At 44.2% G+C, this 18,576-nt stretch overlaps 1 protein-coding gene across 2 annotated transcripts in view; it reads right to left on the reverse strand.

Annotated features, from left to right (window-relative positions):
* SLC26A9 (solute carrier family 26 member 9) overlaps positions 1-18,576 on the reverse strand; it is a 659,312-nt gene that overhangs the window by 188,584 nt on the left and 452,152 nt on the right. For both annotated transcript variants that reach the window (XM_073615875.1, XM_073615876.1), the window contains exons 14-15: positions 15,309-15,378; positions 12,278-12,370 (exon numbers count right to left, since the gene is read on the reverse strand). In XM_073615875.1, the coding sequence (XP_073471976.1) occupies positions 12,278-12,370; positions 15,309-15,378 (163 nt within the window). The remainder of the gene's footprint in view (positions 1-12,277; positions 12,371-15,308; positions 15,379-18,576) is intronic.

Raw genomic sequence — 18,576 nt, forward strand, 5'->3', positions numbered from 1 at the left:
AGAGGGGCCCGGTGACTTGGCTGGAGGACGTATCCAAAAGAAGTAACCATACAGCATAATGTTGCCGGTTCGGCTTAAAGGTTCAGGCACTGTGACTGACTGTTCACTGCAGAAGATCTGATACATCCAGTGGCAGAGGATCGTGCAGATTTACCCCCCTCAAATAAGTCTGGCAGAGACTTTAGATTCGTGCTGCGTACTGGCTGCTAGACCGGTGAGAGAGGCCTATTCAGACGAGCAAAGAGTGCATCCCATGAGGGGAATGCATTCCACATAATTATCTGAATTCTACCAGGACATTTATCGCTAAGATCTTGTAAGAAGATATTTGAGTTTCTCCTGAAGTTTTCCTTTTCCGTCTCTTTCCTGCTACTTCCTAAAGTTTGACTGTTCAATAAAGCATTGAAAACGTACTCCAGTGTTGGTGCGTGTGTCGTCCAGCAGTAAACTTAACAGAACCCCTAAATCCGGTGCCGGTGAAACAGAGGGAAGCAAAGTGAAGGTAACAGACCCGCTTAAACTAGCAGCTCCACCGTGAGTTAGCGCTACACATATTTTTATGGTAAGCCTCTGTTGTGCTTTTTTGGAGGTGGCGTGGTGATGTTTTTAGAGTGTGACGCTGTCATGATCATTTGGTGCTCCTGCTTCCCATTCCGGTATCTGGGTGTTGGCTGTTGCAGTCTGTCTGTCTGTGTTCACCTGTTAGGTGATTGATCTGCTCAGTCACCTGATATAAGCAAGCCAAACACTCTATCCCTTATTGTAAAAGAGACACAGTTACCTGCATTGTTCTTGATCAAGCCTCTGGTTTGTCTGCGTGCTTGCTGTTGGATCTCCCTGTGTATGACCCGGATCGGATATCGGACTATTTCCTGAACTCAGCCTGCCTTATTACCTGGGCCGTCTTAGAACCATGCTATCTGTCTGCTATACTGCAAGTAGTCTGTTGTTTGCTCTGCTCGCGTCTGCCCTAATGTGGTGGCCAGGCACTATAGCATTGTGCATAAGTCCTGGGGGCAACTAAGTACCGGTAGGCCTGCTTGTCTTAAGGGAAAGAGGGCTGCTATAGGTGAAGCATACAGTAGCTGGCTAGTGTCTGACCACGTGCATTGAGGTAGACATGACATTCGTGACATTATCACAATCCTTTAACAAAAAATTTCTGTCAAGATGGACTCTGCACAGGCTCGCTTATTTTCTGAGGAAATTTGCAAACTGACACGCCAAGTCCAGGAATTGTCTGTGCGTGTAAACGCACCTCCAGCAATAACACAGAAGCCAGAGCCCAAAGTTAACCCGCCTGACAGTTTTTCTGGTGACCTCCATGTGTTTTCTAACTTTAAAAATAGTTGTATGTTATACTTTAAGCTCAAGCCACACTCCTCTGGTTCTAAAACACAGCGGATCAGCCTGATAATTACATGGTTGCAGGGGGATCCCCAGTCTTGGGCGTTTAGTCTCCCCACAGATGACCCAGTCAGAGGGTCAGTTGCAGCCCTTTTCCAAGCCTTGGGTTTATTGTATGATGATCCTGACTGTGCCCATTCAGCTGAAGCTAACCTTAGGCCACTTCGTCAGGATAAACGCACCGCTGAACAATACTGTTCTGACTTCCGCCACTGGGCACCTGACTCAGGGTGGAATGACCGAGCTCTAAGAAGCCAGTTCAGGTTAGGTTTATCAGACTTTATCAAAGACTCCTTAGTTCACTACTCTGAACCAAAGTAATTGAATGAAGCCATGCAAGTAGCCATTTGTATTGACAGGCGTTTATGGGAAAGGCGTACAGAGAGATTTGTTTCTCCCCCCCCCCCAGTACGTTGCCCACCATTTCTTCATTTCTTGAGCCCTCTCAGTCTCACTAGGAGAATGAGCCCATGCAAATTGGGGCTACCCATTTATCCTCTGAGGAAAGGTCTAGAAGGAGATCTCAGGGTCTGTGCTTATATTGTGGCAACCACGGCCACTTAGTTGCTAGCTGTCATAATAAGCTGAGAAACGCCAAGAGTCTAGTGCAGGTGGGGTCTGCTTCCATAGACCATACTGTGTCTGTTTCCCTCAGAGATGGCTTATTTGTTCCTGCACATGTTAATTCTGCCATGTTTTCTCACCACCTCTCCGCTTTCATTGATTTTGGTGCTGCTAGCAATTTCATTGATAGGGACCTAGCACACAGTCTTCAGATTCCGGTGACTAAGGTGCACAGACCCTTCTCAGTCTTAGCCGTTGATAATTTTCCCTTATCCATGGGTCTGGTGACCTTATGTACGGTACCTATTACCCTGACCATTGGGGAATTACACAGGGAGACAATCAGCTTCTACCTGATCTCTTCTCCTGCTTATCCCGTTATCTTGGGGTATCCCTGGCTTAAACTTCACAATCCGCACATAGACTGGCCTGCAGAGGAGATTGGGTCCTGGTCCCAGACCTGCATCCAGAATTGCATTAAAACCGCTGACCAGTTGCCCATGTATAACTCTTGTGTGGACAGTACCAGTCACGTCCCTTCATTACAGTCCTATTCAGATCCTGGTCATGACAACGTTTCCAAATGTGACTACAGTTTACATAACCATGTGCTGTTTTTACTCTGTTATAACAAAACATGCTGACAAGTCTATTGAATTCTCTACAGGCCACCTCTCCAGCCAATGGCCACAGCATGAACCCTCTCCTCCTAGAAACCGAGCTTATCCGTTGTCTCCTAGCCTTAAACCCTGTTTGGAAACTTCCTCTACATCCTTAGAAGTCAAGCACCCTGGATTACCCCTACCTTTGCCTGTCGCTAAACTCCCTTGGACGCACAGCCAGGCTAACTTGTTCACAAGTTCCACTGTCGCTGCGCCTGGTGATGCGATTCAGACATTTGCTGCGCCTGGTGATGCGATTTAGACAGTCGCTGCGCCTGGTGATGCGATTCAGACAGTTGCTGCACCTGGTGATGCGATTCAGACAGTTGCTACGCCTGTCGATGCGGCCCAGTCGACCACTGCATCAATTATGCCAGTCCAGCCCATGCCCATTGAACTTTCTGCTTTTTCTTATTCTGAACTCTGGCGATGCGAGTTAGACAGTCGCTACACCTGGCAATGCTGCCCAGTCGGCCACTGCATTAATTATGCCAGTCCAGGTCATGCCCATTGAACTTCCTGCTTTTTCTTATTCTGGACTCTCTGGTGATGTGATCCGGGCAGTCGCTATGCCTGGCGATGTGATTCAGACAGTCGCTACACCTGACGATACGGCCCAGTCGGCCACTGCATCAGTTGCGCCAGTTCAGCCCATGCCCATTGAACTTCCTGTTTTTTCTTACTCAGGACCTGCTGGTGATGCAATTCAAACAGTCTGCGCTTGGCGATGCGGCTCGGTCACCCACTACTTTGATTGTGCCGGTCCAGCCCATGCCCATTGTGCCTACTGCTTTTTCTTATTCAGGGCTTTCTGCAACCTGGCCTCACCCTACTTCTCTAATTGAGCTAAGAGGTTCAATCCACCCTTTGAATAAACTGCCTCAGTTGACCAGATGGGGCTTTCAATCCTTTATTCAGGGCTCTCCATATTCCGCTCATGTTTCAGCTGTCTGGCTTGACCCCTGTGACACGTCCCCAACTGGTCTTTGAGAGTCCGGGGGCCCCTCCTCAGAGAGGGGGGGGGGGGAGTAATATCATGATCACTGAATGCTCCTGCTTCCCATTCCAGTATCTGGGTGTTGGCTGTTGCATTCTCCCTGTCTGTGTTTGATCTGCTCAGTCACCTGATATAAGCAAACAGAACACTTAAGTAGCCTGTTTGCAGTTTAGCAGACATATAGCGTTGTGTATAGCATTGTGTATAAATCCTGCGAGCAACCAAGTACCGGTAGGCCTGCTTGTCTTAAAGGAAAGGGGACTGCTATAGGTGAAGCACACAGTAGCTAGCTATAGTGTCTGACCACCTGCATTGAGGTAGACGTAACATTCGTGACAGACTCACTTTTTTTGGACTTTTGCAGGCAACACTTTTTGGAAATTTCCACAATATGTGAACTTTTATTTTAGTTTACAATTGATGTATTTCACTATTATATAATGTTGCTTGACATACACATGTGATATACATTCTGACATTGATGAACTAAGCATAGCACATTTTGGTATACTATATTTTGCAGAATCGGGTGTGTAAATAAGAGGTCTTATGATGCCCTATAATTTAGCCCTTGTCTGTGCGTAATGCATAGTGCATTAGTTATATAACCAGAGTGTGACAGACCAAGCCAGGACTTCCATGGGCAGTATGTGCCAGACATACAGAATGTGCTATTTTGGATATTATGTATCATGATCTTATATTCACAATTGCATTAATACTATATGATGTTCATCATTGATTTCTACTATTTTTTATGTTGTTATAATAAAATATATATTTTTTACAAATATTTTGGTCTGCCTGTCAAAAAATACATGAGGGGTTTTACTGTGCTTTATGCACCAGGCGTTTTTTGTTCATGTCTTCATTTGGATTTGACAGACCAATTCCTACTATACACATACCAATCCCTCCAATCCCAATTTTGACCCAGCCAGGACAGGGGCTTTTGGAGGGGACTGCAGGGTGGACTCTTGCCTACTGAGTATGGGCCCTGGCTTTTAGGGGAACATTACACTTTGGAAGGTGTGTGCCTAGGGGGCCCGTAGAGTGGTCTTGCTTTGGATTCAAGTCCATATCTCCCCAAAACACACAGACTCTGGGAACCGGAGGTTCCATATACATATATGGGGGCCTCTGTCTCAAACCAGCAATGACCGTAGATGTTAATGTAATCAGCTCAAACCACTGGGGTCGCCTGCCATAATATGCTTATTGTAACTAGGTATCTCCCATAGTGTGCCTAAGTGTCTCCCTCCCATTGTTAACTGGATCCTCTATTGTTTCTGTCTGTCTTCTCATCTATGTGCTTATACTTTGTATTTTGGGTTGTAGGTGTCACCTAGGCTGTAGGTGTCAGAATGGTCTGGTCATCTAGGTAGGTTTAGGGTCTAGTTAACTAGCTCAGGTTACCACTTGCCCTCCGGAAAGTTTACCCCCCCCCCCCCCTCCTGACCAGCCAATTTTTTGTGATACGGCACTGCGTTATTTTAACTGACAATTGCGCGGTTGTGTGATGCTGTACCCAAATAAAGTGTGCTTTTTTCTTTTCCCCACAAATAGAGCTTTTTTTTTTTTTTTTTTTTTTTGGTATTTTTTTTGGTATTTTTTTTTTTTTGCGCTATAAACAAAAAAAGACCGACCATTTTGAAACAAAAAAAACACAATATTTTTTACTTTCTGCTATAAAACATATTCAATTAAAAAAATTTAAAAAATCTAATTTCTTCATAAATTTAGGTCAATATGTATTCTGCTACATATTTTTGGTCAAAAAAATCCAAAAAGCGGATTATGATTGGTTTGCGCAAAAGTTAAAGTGTCCACAAACTATGGCATAGATTTACGGAATTTTAATTTTTTTTCTTTTTTTTTTTTCTAGGTGACACTTCTTGGGGACCAGTGACACCAATACAGTAATCAGTGCTAAAAAAAAATGCACTGTCACAATGACACTGGCTGGGAAGGGGTTAACATCAGGGGCGACCAAGCGGTTAACTGTGTTCCCTGGGAGTGATTACTGTGTGGGGGGTGGCTTTACTGTAGGAATACAGAGATCCGTGTTCCTGCTTCGCAAAAACACAGGATACCTGTCTTCCCTTCTCAAAGAATGGCGATCTATCTTGTTTACACAGGCAGACCGCCATTCTGCTAATCTCCGGGAATGATTGGCAGGTCCCGGCGGACATCGGGTCCGCCGGACCTGCTGATTGGCTCCCGCTGTGTCCAATCACAGCGGGAACGGATCACCGGCGGCACGCGCCTTAGACCCGGAAGTGTCAGATCATGTACTAGGTACGCAATTTGGCACAGAGCTGCTGCCCTGCCGCAGTATATCTGTGTGGGGCAATCGCTAAGTGGTTAAGTATATCACTCTCAGCTATTAGTTGCTAGATGTGGATTAGCATATAGTATATAATGGTTGTTCCTTAGTTATGTTAATTATATTCCTGTATACAGTTTCCTTTGCATACGATAATATGATCAAGCTTTTATTTGATTTTGTGTGGTATATAAATTCAGATTTTTCAATAAACAGTCTTATGCTTTTCACCACCCTGCGCTGTGTCCCGTCTAGTGACTGGGTGGGCTGCGGGATCTGGTATCGTTCTGTTACCGGGCAAGGGAAGCTTATACAGCGGACATACTCCTCTTGAGTACCGGGGTCTGTCACATTGTTGGGATAGTGCTTCCTTGCTGTGAACACATCCGAAACCTCCACCGGGATCTGAGGTCCGGTTAGCAGAAGATGTCAGGGTTGGGCTCAGCCCTTCCTTGTCAAAGCTGGCCACTCAGCTGTCAGCTAATTGCCAGCTCCTATCTCTCCACAGTGACTCACCTGTTGATGATATCCTGCTCGTCAGTCTTGCCTACTTAAGCCATCCAATCCAGATGATCTCTGCCTTTGCCTTGGTCACATCTCTAGACACGCTCTCCTGTGTTCCTGTTAAAGACTTGCTTGGCTAACATTCCTTCTGGCTCCAGATCCTACTTGCTGTTCTACTACGCTCCTCTCTGGCTCCCTAACTTTTTGGCTTGTCTGACTATCCATTCCGGTTCCTGAACTCTGGCTATGTTTTGACTACGATTACTCTGTTTACCTTTTTTTATTATTAAGTGAGTGTGATTTAACTGTACTTCTGTCTCAGTCTGATTCATGGTTTCTGACAGAAGAGAGGTACAGATACCAGCTGCCATGGAAGAGGAATTCGTAAGGAGAGTGCAAGAGATTCAGGTGAAGCAGAGAGGACCAATGCCACTGCAGCTGCCAGGGAAAAATTCTCTTCTTTACCTAGGTATGAATTGCGGGTGCTATTTTTGGAGAACTGCACAAGGAGTGGACAGCTGAGTTAAGCAGGCTGGTCCAGGCAGAGATATGGCTGGACGAGAGCTACAGAGCCTTCCGGTGGCATGTAGCCCAAGCATGTCCTTGGACAGCGGAGGACAGACCAACAGAAGGCTTTGGCTACGGCACCCTGGGGCTGTTGTACGGAAAGCTGTCAGGGGACCTTGACTTTGGGAGCAATCTAGAGTGGAGGTTGGAGGAAATCAAGGATTTCAGAGAACAGATGCTGAACATTTTGGAAGTGGGCTGGGCACTGGAACATATGGAATTTCTGGCCGTTCAGGGATGGGAGCTGGAGGTCGCTTACAGATGACTGCTAGACTCTGCTCAGCAGCAGGGCAGCGCTCCCTTTGCTTGGGACTATCCAGAAGTACCAGCCGACAGTCCTGAAATCCGGGGTAAAGTGTTGGCAATGGGGCAGAGTAACAGTGTGCTTTGCTCCCCTCCCAGCTATGGAAGCGGAGCTCTTATGGCAAATGCAGCAAGTTTTGACTCATTTGTCACAGGACGAGCTTGGATGGAGGAATCCGTCTGTCCAGCAGCTGCATAGGGGTATGGGAGACGGAGCAGCCAGCTGCAGCCCGGCTGCAGTTCAAGGACTCGGGAGAAGAGGAAGCCATCCTCACTCCCCAGCCACAGATCAGAGAAACCATGGATTTAATTGACTTTTCATTGAAGGATGTAACATTTACTGAGATTCCAACTGAAGTGTGCCTCCTAAGTGTCTTCCTCCCATTGATAATTGGATCCCCTATTGTTTCTGTCTTCTCGTCTATGTGTTAATGCTTGTAATAATGTATATTGTACATTACTTTATATTTAGGGTTGTATGTGTTGAATGGTCTGGTAACCTAGGCTGGTTTAAGGGCCTAGTTAATTAGCTCATTTTAATTATATCACTGTCTGCTATTAGTTGCTAGATGTGGATTAGCATATAGTATATGTTGGTTGTTCCTTAGTTATGTTAATTGTATTTCTGTATACAGTTTCCTTTGCATACAATATTGTGATCAAGCTTTTAGCTGATTTTTGTGTGGTATATAAATTCTCTGAGTTTTCAATAAACATTATGTTTTTCACCACCCTATGCTGTGTCCTGACTAGAGCCTGCCTGGGTGGTCTGCGGGATCTGCTATCATTCTGTTACCGGGCAAGTAAAGCTTATACAGCGGACATAATAAGAAGGTACTAATGCGCTGCTATGTCAAATATCAATGTGAAATAATATATGCAAAAATAGTACAAGAAAAAAAACAAACTGCTACAACCACTAATATGGTATACTCTCACCACTATATATATATATATATATATATATATATATATATATATATATATATATATATATATATATATATATATACCACCATTATATACAGTGGGGACGGAAAGTATTCAGACCCCCTTACATTTTTCACTCTTTGTTATATTGCAGCCATTTGCTAAAATCCTTTAAGTTCTTTTTTTTCCCTCCATTATTATACACTCACAGCACCCCATATTGACAGAAAAACACAGAATTATTGACATTTTTGCAGATTTATTAAAAAAGGAAAACTGAAATATCACATGGTCCTAAATATTCAGACTCTTTGCTGTGACACTCATATATTTAACTCAGGTGCTGTCTATTTCTTCTGATCATCCTTGAGATGGTTCTACGCCTTCATTTGAGTCCAGCTGTGTTTGATTATACTGATTGGACTTGATTAGGAAAGCCACACGCCTGTCTATATAAGACCTTACAGCCTCTCCTCAGTGCAAGACACATGAAAGCCCACATGGAGTTTGCTAAAAAAAAACACCTGAAGGACTACAAGATGGTGAGAAATAAGATTCTCTGGTCTGATGAGACCAAGATAGAACTTTTTGGCCTTAATTCTAAGCGGTATGTGTGGAGAAAAAAAGGCACTGCTCATCACCTGTCCAATACAGTCCCAACAGTGAAGCATGGTGGTGGCAGCATCATGCTGTGGGGGTGTTTTTCAGCTGCAGGGACAGGACGATTAGTTGCAATTGAGGGAAAGATGAATGCGGCCAAGTACATGGGATGGACGAAAACCTTCTCCAGAGTGCTCAGGACCTCAGACTGGGCCGAAGGTTTACCTTCCAACAAGACAATGACCCTAAGCACACAGCTAAAATAACGAAGGAGTGGCTTCACAACAACTCCGTGACTGTTATTGAATGGCACAGCCAGAGCCCTGACTTAAACCCAATTGAGCATCTCTGGAGAGACCTAAAAATGGCTGTCCACCAACGTTTACCATCCAACCTGACAGAACTGGAGAGGATCAGCAAGGAGGAATGGCAGAGGATCCCCAAATCCAGGTGTGAAAAACGTGTTGCATCTTTCCCCAAAAGACTCATGGCTGTATTAGATCAAAAGGGTGCTCCTACTAATTACTGAGCAAAGGGTCTAAATACTTAGGACCATGTGATATTTCAGTTTTTCTTTTTTAATAAATCTGCAAAAATGTCAACAATTCTGTGTTTTTCTGTCTATGGGGTGCTGTGTGTATATTAATGAGGAAAGAAAATGAACTTAAATGATTTTACTAAATGGCTGCAATATAACAGAGTGAAAAATTTAAGGGGGTCTGAATACTTTCCGCCCCCACTGTATACACACACACACACGCTATCTCACAAAAGTGAGTACACCCCTCACATTTTTGTAAACATTTTATTATATCTTTTCATGTGACCACACTGAAGAAATGACACTTTGCTACAATGTAAAGTAGTGAGTGTACAGCTTGTATAACAGTGTAAATTTGCTGTCCCCTCAAAATAACTCAACACACACAACACGCCATTCATTTCTAAACCGCTGGCAACAAAAGTGAGTACACCCCTAAGTGAAAATGTCCAAATTGGACCCAAAGTGTCAATATTTTGTGTGGCCACCATTATTTTCCAGCACTGCCTTAACCCTCTTGGGCATGGAGTTCACCAAAGCTTCACAAGTGGCCACTGGAGTTCTCTTCCACTCCTTCATGACGACATCACGGAGGTGGTGCATTTTAGAGACCTTGTGCCCCATCCATCTTCGGTTTGAGCATTCCCCACAGATGCTCAATAGGGTTTAGGTCTGGAGACATGCTTGGCCAGTCCATCACCTTTACCCTCTGCTTCTTTAGCAAGGCTGTGGTCGTCTTGGAGGTGTTTGGGGTCGTTATCATATTGGAATACTGCCGTGTGGCCGAGACTCCGAAGGAAGGGGATCATGCTCTGCTTCAGTATGTCACAGTACATGTTAGCATTCATGGTTCCCTCAATGAGCTGTAGCTCCCCAGTGTTGGAGGCACTCATGCAGCCCCAGACCATGATGCTCCCACCACCATGCTTGACTGTAGGCAAGACACAGTTGTCTTTGTACTCCTCACCTGGTTGCCAGCACACAGGCTTGAAACTATCTGAACCAAATAAGTTTATCTTGGTCTCATCAGACCACAAGACATGGTTCCAGTAATGCAGCAATGCTGGCAGCACTCATACGTCTATTTCCCAAAGACAACCTCTGGATATGACGCTGAGCATGTGCAATAAACTTTTTTGGTCGACTAAGGCAAGGCCTGTTCGGAGTGGAATCTTTCCTGATTAATGCTGTATGGTCTTGGCCACCGTGCTACAGCTCAGTTTCAGGGTCTTGGCAATTTTCTTATAGCCTAGGCCATCTTTAGGTAGAGCAACAATTTTTTTTTTCAGATCCTCAGAGTTCTTTGCCATGAGGTGCCATGTTGAACTTCCAGTGACCAGTGTGAGAGTGAGAGCGATAACACCAAATTTAACACACCTGCTCCCCTGTGTGTTGAGTTTTTTTTCAGGGGACAGCAAATTTAGACTGTTCTACAAGCTGTACACTCACTACTTTACATTGTAATAAAGTGTCATTTCTTCAGTGTTGTCACATGAAAAGATATAATAAAATATTTACAAAAATGTGAGGGGTGTACTCACTTTTGTGAGATAGTGTGTGTGTGTGTGTGTGTGTGTGTGTGTGTGTGTGTGTGTGTGTATGTATGTATGTATGTATGTATGTATGTATGTGTGTGTGTGTGTGTGTGTGTGTGTGTGTGTGTGTGTGTGTGTGTGTGTGTGTGTGTGTGTGTGTGTGTGTGTGTGTGTGTATATATATATATATATATATATATATTTCAAATGGTGCGCTGTTCCAAAACGAAACCCAGGCCCTTGCCCGTCACACAGGCTAAATTTTTGATATATCTATCAAATTTTGCTTCACCTTTTCATATAATAAAGATCTGGTGTAGTTCGAATCAAGAATGTACCCCTCTTATGGTGAATTTTAAGGTGGATGAGCTCCACTGGAGGATGGATGCTCAGAATATTAAGGAACAGGCTAATAGCACAGTATGCCTTAAAAACCGTATCTTTTATTATGGTTATATCGTTTTTAAGGCATACTATGCTATTCGCCTGTTCCTTTATATTCCTAGCATCCATCCTCCAACGGAGCTTATGCGCCTTAAAATCCACCATAAGAGGGGTACATTCTTGATTGGAACTACACCAGATTTTTAATATACAGTATGAAAAGGCAAAACAAAACCTGTAATGGCTTTAAACCTAAGGTGAGCAGGCATTGCGAACAGAGGTGTATGATGATGGTTCTCTGACACGCAATTGTTACTTCATGGATGGATCACGTTTTTTTTTCTGAATTGTATTGTTTGATATGAATCTGTGTATTGGACATTTATACATACAGTATCTTCAAACTTGCACCATAGCATTTTTTTTCTTCTTAACAAAAGAGCTTGTTGCTTTTTGGACATTTATTAGGCTTACAATTTGCTATGTTAACTATATACTGTATGTTATTTCACGGATGCGTATATGTACAGTATATATATTTTTCTTCCTCATTAGCCCAAAGAGCCTATGTGACAGGCAAGGGCCTGAGTCTTGTTTTGGAACAGCACACTATTTGTATTACATATATTTATATAGCAGGACATTCTCCTACAGGGCATTTGTGTTTTGGTCCCCAAGAAACCGCTGATTATTGCATCACTGCAATAAACACTTAGTTTTTCATACACAAAAAAACAAAAAAAAACAAAAAACAAAAAACTCAAAAAGGCTAGATTTTTTTTGATACAATTTGTAAATTTGGACTCCCATTGAGGTTGTATGTTTTCAGTGATACCAATACAGAAACTTTGATGTAACAAAGCATGGTTCTATATACAAGTATAGGATGATGGACTTAATACTGGATTATTATTCAGCAATAGAATATTTTGTCAAGCAGTTTGAAGAATCGTTTACCTTCTTGATAACTTTCTGTCGAAATATTTCTGAATTTGCAAAATATAATGGAGAGCAGTAATTGACAATTTTAATACCATCAATAGACTGAACCTAAAAAAAGAAAAGTCAGATAGTGGGTGTAAAGATGTGTGTTTTCTCAAAAAATCTGTTCAAATAACAGCACCTTTATCTAAATAACACAATTCTGAATATGAGCATCTGTTGCACCTGAAACCCGGGACATCTCTTGTAGGGTGTCTTAGGAGACTACCCACTACAGCAGCTGGCAGCGTTGCACAGCCTGTCAGACACCACACACAGTGGTATATTGCAGATCCAAGGGAGGCTTTGCTATGCTCTTCCTTGGCTCTGTTGTGACACAGCTGCTGGGACTCACAGGAGGACTTCTCCTCACTGCGCAGAGCACCACTGCATCTAAGACCTGGTGAGTCAAAAAGGGAGGCAGGAAATTGTGCCCGGGGGTATTTTGGTTTGAGGTGAAATTTGTACTGGGGGGTTGATTTTGGGGAAGTAGTTAGTCTTGAAAAGGGAATTTGTCTTCCTTAAAGTCTGGGAGCCATGGTTGACGTATGCCTTCCCTGACCTCCCTCCGAACTAGTGTGGGCTGGCTTTGACTGATATCCTAGGTGATCTTGGGCCCCCTCTTCCCCTTTTCCTCCTTCTTTCCCTTCTCGCTATCTCTGCTTTCCTCTTTTTTGACTTTTCTCACTGAGTTTTTTTTTTTTTCCTCTCTAGCTTTTTCCAGGGCTCTTAGCCCTCTTTAGCCATCGATGGTTGCCCAGGGCCATTTCAGTGCTGAGTTATTACATATTTGTCCTGGTTACCTTTTCACTCTATGGGGTTTACCCCAAAATATGTATGTTTGCACTCAGTTCTTCTGTGTGATAGTTTAGACAGGAGGCTTTCCTCCTTTGTTTATGTTGTACATGTTATGTTTTTCATGTGCCAGTCCCAGCCCCTGCGTGGGCAGTTTAGGTGCCTTTGACACTATTGTATGTTTTACTACTATAATTGCAATAAAAAATATTGAACCAGAAGAGGGAATTTGCCTTTCTTATGCCCCGTACACAGGAGCGGAATTTTGTAGTGTTGTACGTCACTACGCGTTCTTGATGGTCGAAAGTTCAGAGAACTTTTGTGTGACCGTGTGTATGCAAGTCAAGCTTGATTGGAATTCCGTCGGAAAAATCATCCAAGATTTTTCCGACGGAATTCCGCTCAAGCTTGGCTTGCATACACGCAGTCACACAAGTTCTCTGAACATTTGACCGTCAAGAACGTGTAGTGACGTACAACACTACGATGAGCCGAGAAAATGAAGTTCAAAGCTTGAGTGGAATTCCGTCGGAAAAACCATCCAAGATTTTTCCGACGGAATTCCGCTCAAGCTTGGCTTGCATACACACGGTCACACAAGTTCTCTGAACATTCGACCGTCAAAAACGCGTAGTGACGTACAACACTATGATGAGCCGAGAAAATTAAGTTCAATGCTTCTGAGCATGCGCCGAATTGTTTCCGAGCATGCGTGCTTTTTTGCACGTCGGAATTGCATACAGACGAACGCAATTTCCGTGAAGAACTTTTTCCTTTGGAAAAATAGAGAACCAGCTCTCAATCTTTTGCTGACGGAAATTCAGACAGAAAAAGTTGGATGGAGCATAAAGACGGGCAGAATATCCGACCAAAAGCTCCCATCGCACTTTTTTTTTAAGGAAATTCCGCTCGTGTGTACGGGGCATAAGGTTCTAGTGGTGAGATTGTGGCTTGTGCTCCATGTGTTACACATAACCCTGACCCCCTACTCTGTGTGTTAACATTCTCCTGACCCCTTCACTCTGTGCAATATATATGCCTCAGCACTACACTGACATTCTGTAACTAAATGCACTCCTGATCCCTGCACTCTGTACATTACAACTCCTGACCTCTGTAATCTCTGCATTACACACTGGTAACCCAGGCATAACACACATCCATGACTCCTGCATTCTGAGTCTTATACACTCTTGACCTCAGCACTTGGTGCATTATGCATCCCTGACCCCTGCATTCTGTAGGTTATACACCCTTGAGCATTGCACTTCTAAACCATGCAAGCTCCTTGGTACAATACATACACCAGACCCCTGCAAGCATAGGTAATGGAAAGTTTTTTTTCAAAAAATGATTAAGCAGAGGCTTTTATCTGTATCTGTAAAACCGGTGGACAATCCGATCGTGTGTGGGCTTCACCGGACCTTCAGCAGACTTTTCCAGTCGCAAATCTGACGGACTTTAGATTTGAAACATGCTTCAAATCTTTACGTCATACCTCCGCCGGATCCAGAAATCCACTCGTCTGTATGCTAGTCCGACGGACAAAAACCGACGCTAGGGCAGTTATTGGCTACTGGCTATCAACTTCCTTATTTTAGTCCGGTGTACGTCATCACGTATGAATCCGTTGGACTTTGGTGTGATCGTATGTAGGCAAGTCCGGTCGTTAGAAAGTCTGTCAAAAGTCCATCAAAAAGTCTGTCGGACTTTTGTAGCTGAAAAGTCTGACCGTGTGTACGCGGCATAAGACTCTTTTGACATTAAAGCAATTGTGCACTGTAAATACAGTGAGGAGCTTATGGCTAAATAAAACTTAACACTTGATTCTTTTTCTTATTATACAGGATTTATATAGTGCCAACAGTTTGTGCAGCACTTTACAAAGGGAGGCAGTACAGTTGCAATAAGCCTCTCCCACTTTTAAAAACAATTTGGCCAAACCCTACTTGGCACACTATGCGTGCCCCATCATTGCTATACTCCAAGGGTTCCCCAGGTTTTTCACAATCCTAGCAATGCCCTGGATTCTGAATATACATCTAAGACATATAGAGTACATGTGTTTCTAAACTACAGAAGGGAGTTGATTAGGGAAAGGCAAGAATAACTGTGGAAGATTTGATAGATCCACTCTGAGACAGTTTTTCTGAAAAGTCTACTTTTACTATAGAAAATAAGTAATACAAAGAGATAAGACGTTTGACTGTACCTTGCTGTATACTTTGGGGTTTTTGTATATATCAGTGGAAGAAATCTGACCCAAAGCTGAACCATTTCGACTGACAAGGGAGAGAAAATGCACATATTTTATTAGCAAATGCTTTAATTACAGTTAATTACATTTTATAAAAAAAAAAAATATTACAGCATCAATTACAGTTTTAAAACAAGTCTGTGTGTGCTGGATGTGTCTGAGTGCACCCTTATCACCCCATGTGCAGGGCTTTTTTATCAGCCAGAACGTGGTGAAACACTGTTCCACCACCTCCAGTTGCCCTGTCCTTTGGTGCCCTGTGTCCTGATGCAGAAACCACCAGTATCATATTTAATTGGTGTGTGGTGCTTCGGAATCTCCTGTCCCCACCAGCAGCCTATCAGACACGTGTAGCATTCTGAAATCCATCCTTAGCTCTGGCCTAAACAAGTCTAATAGCCGGAGCTCTCCAGGCAAAGCAGTGTGCACTATGCTCAATAGAAAAATCCCATGTCCACCTAACACAGCGGTGCAGGTGTAGCAGCGGCTGCATATCGCTGTAAAGCAGTTATGACAAGGTGAGAACAAGGTATGGAAAGAGGGGTGGTTTTGCAGTGAGGCAGCTATGGGAGGGTTGGGGGTGATGTACCAATGTAAGGGCTGAGAAAGGTGGGATTTGTGTAGTGGGGAAAGCTGTGAAGCGGCAGGCTGTGTGAAATGAGAGCTGGGGGGTGGGGGGTGTTGTGTAGAAGAAAGAGCTAAGGAGGATTCTAGATCTGTAGGTACAGAGGTGAAAGATGGGGAGTTGCAGAGGCGAGGGCTGTAGATGAGGGTGCAGAAGTGAAATGTGGAAGGGACAGACAAAACTGTGGATGATGGAGGTGAAAAGATAAGCTGTGGTTGAGCATGCACAGGTAAGCTGTGGATGGTGGTGGTGCAGAGGTGGGATGTTGACAGTGGGTACAAAGATGAGTTGTGGATGGAGATGTGCAGAGGTGAGCTGAAGATGGTGTGGTGCATATGTGAGCTGTGTATGGGGGAATAAGACATGATCTGTGTATGGGGGGGTGCAGTGGCGGCTGGTGCTCAATATTTTTTTGGGGGAGGTGGGGTGGCAAACAAACCTCCCCCCTCACTCTTAGGACCTGATTGGCCTGGAGGAGAATCAGGAAGACAATAGCGAATATTAATTTGCTATTGTCACACAACTGGGGCTCAGGGCACAGTGCTCTGTGCCCCCCGATGCTAACCTTTTCTGAAGCCAATTAGAGCCTCAGGCTCTAATCATGTGTTTCCAAAAAAAAAAAAAAACCCCTATTGAAATGCATGCGTCCTGGCTTCCGGCATGGAGATTAGGGCACATGGATTGGGGGGTGGCGCCTCTGCACCCCTTATGGACGGGCCGCCATTGGTGGGGTGTGTAGGTGAGCTGTGGAAGAAGAGGTGAACTGCAGACAGTGTGAGAAGAGGCGAGTTGTGACCTTGGGGGAGAAGAGGTGAGCTGTGCATGGTGGGGTGCATAGGTGAGCTGAGGATGGTGAGGTTCATAGATGAGCTGTCTATGGGGGAAGAAAAGGTGAGCTGAAGATGGTGGGGTGAATAATGGAGCTGTGGATGGTGGGGTGCGTAGGTGAGCTGTGGATGGTGGGAGAAGGGGGAAGCTGTGACTAGGGGGAGAAGAAGTGAGCTGTGGATTGTGGGGTGCATAGGTGAGCTGTGGATTGTGGGGTGCATAAGTGAGTTGTGGTTGGTGGGGTTCATAGGTGAGCTGTGGATGGTGGGATTCATAGGTGAGCTGTGGATGGTGGGATTCATAGGTGAGCTGTGGATGGTGGGATTCATAGGTGAGCTGTGGATGGTGGGATTCATAGGTGAGCTGTGGATGAGGGGAGAAGAGATGAGCTGTGGATGGTTGGATGCATAGGTAAGCTGTGGATGGGGAGGGAAGGGGTGATCTGTGGACGGGAAGAGAAGAGATGAGCTGTGGATGGAAGGATTCATAGGTGAGCTGTGGATGGTGGAGTGAATAGGTGAGCTATGGAAGGTGGGGTGCATAGATGAGCTGTCGATAGTTGGATTTATAGGTGAGCTGTGGATGGTGGGATAAGAGGTGAGCTGTGGATGGGGAAGAAGACTTGAGCTGTGGATGCACCATGTTTGCTATGTATTTCTGAGCCTTGTACTCTGTGTGTTACACATTTGTAACCTTTTTGCCTTGTGTGATACACAGGTCTGAGTTTTTACCACATTCACTGTTTGACGTCACTTTACTTCTCTCCCCCATGGAAGGGTTGGGGGTGGGGACTGGGCTGGGGAAGGGGGAGTTCCTGCACCTATTCTCTGAGGAAAAAGCTATATATATATATATATACATATACAGGTGCCTCATGGCATTTTGGTGTACATACTGTTTAGAGAAAGCCATATACAACACAGTTTCGGTTGAGTCTATACTTAGTGCCCTTATTTTGATGGTAGTGTAGTGATACCCCCCCAAAGAAGCCACTGGTTTAGATGGGTCCCCTGTTCCTGGCCTTAAGCTTCTCAAAGTCCCTTAGCCTCCTTGACACACCCAGCTGAGTATTCAAATCTATATTCTAAGAAATTTCTAATAACAGTATTGGATACCCAGCAGAAATGCAGTTTTAAGGATACACATGCACTCAGCGGTTAGAAAGAGAAAAACAACATGATAATTTAAGTAACGAGTATACAGAGATAGAGGGATCAAGTTAATTGTGACAGCAGGAATACGCTTTAATGCTCGATAACAAAGAAATCAACCTAAATATAAGATGACACATGCTATCCAGATCAGCATAAACTGTAACATTCCCATCTACAGTGCAGCAATGATCAGTAACAATACTTGTTTAACAAACGCTAGACACTATAATGTCAGCGTCAATGCTAGGCCTAAGGCTGTCTAATAAGCTCTACCAATGCTTAAAAGAAATAGATGAACAGTGGTGGGACTGGGGTAGGTTACATGCAGTGGTATCCGCTCCATTAGGGGCGCTGCCCCTTTAATTCATGCTCCCGACCCCTAATCTCCATGCAGGGAGGTTTTTTTTTTTTGAAGCACATGATTAGAGCCTGAGGCTCTAATTGGCTTAAAAAAGGATGGGTTTGGAGCGCAGAGCACTGCGCCCTGAACCCACCCAGTTGTGTGACAATAGCAAATTAATATTCACTATTGTCTTCCTGCTTCTCCTCCCGGCCAATCAGAAAGCGGGGGTGGTGGGTGGTTTGCAGATCGAGCGACAGGGGGGTGGAGGATTTT

Source organism: Aquarana catesbeiana, linkage group LG02 (genome assembly GCF_042186555.1).
Source record: "Aquarana catesbeiana isolate 2022-GZ linkage group LG02, ASM4218655v1, whole genome shotgun sequence".
Taxonomy (NCBI): Eukaryota; Metazoa; Chordata; class Amphibia; order Anura; family Ranidae; genus Aquarana; species Aquarana catesbeiana.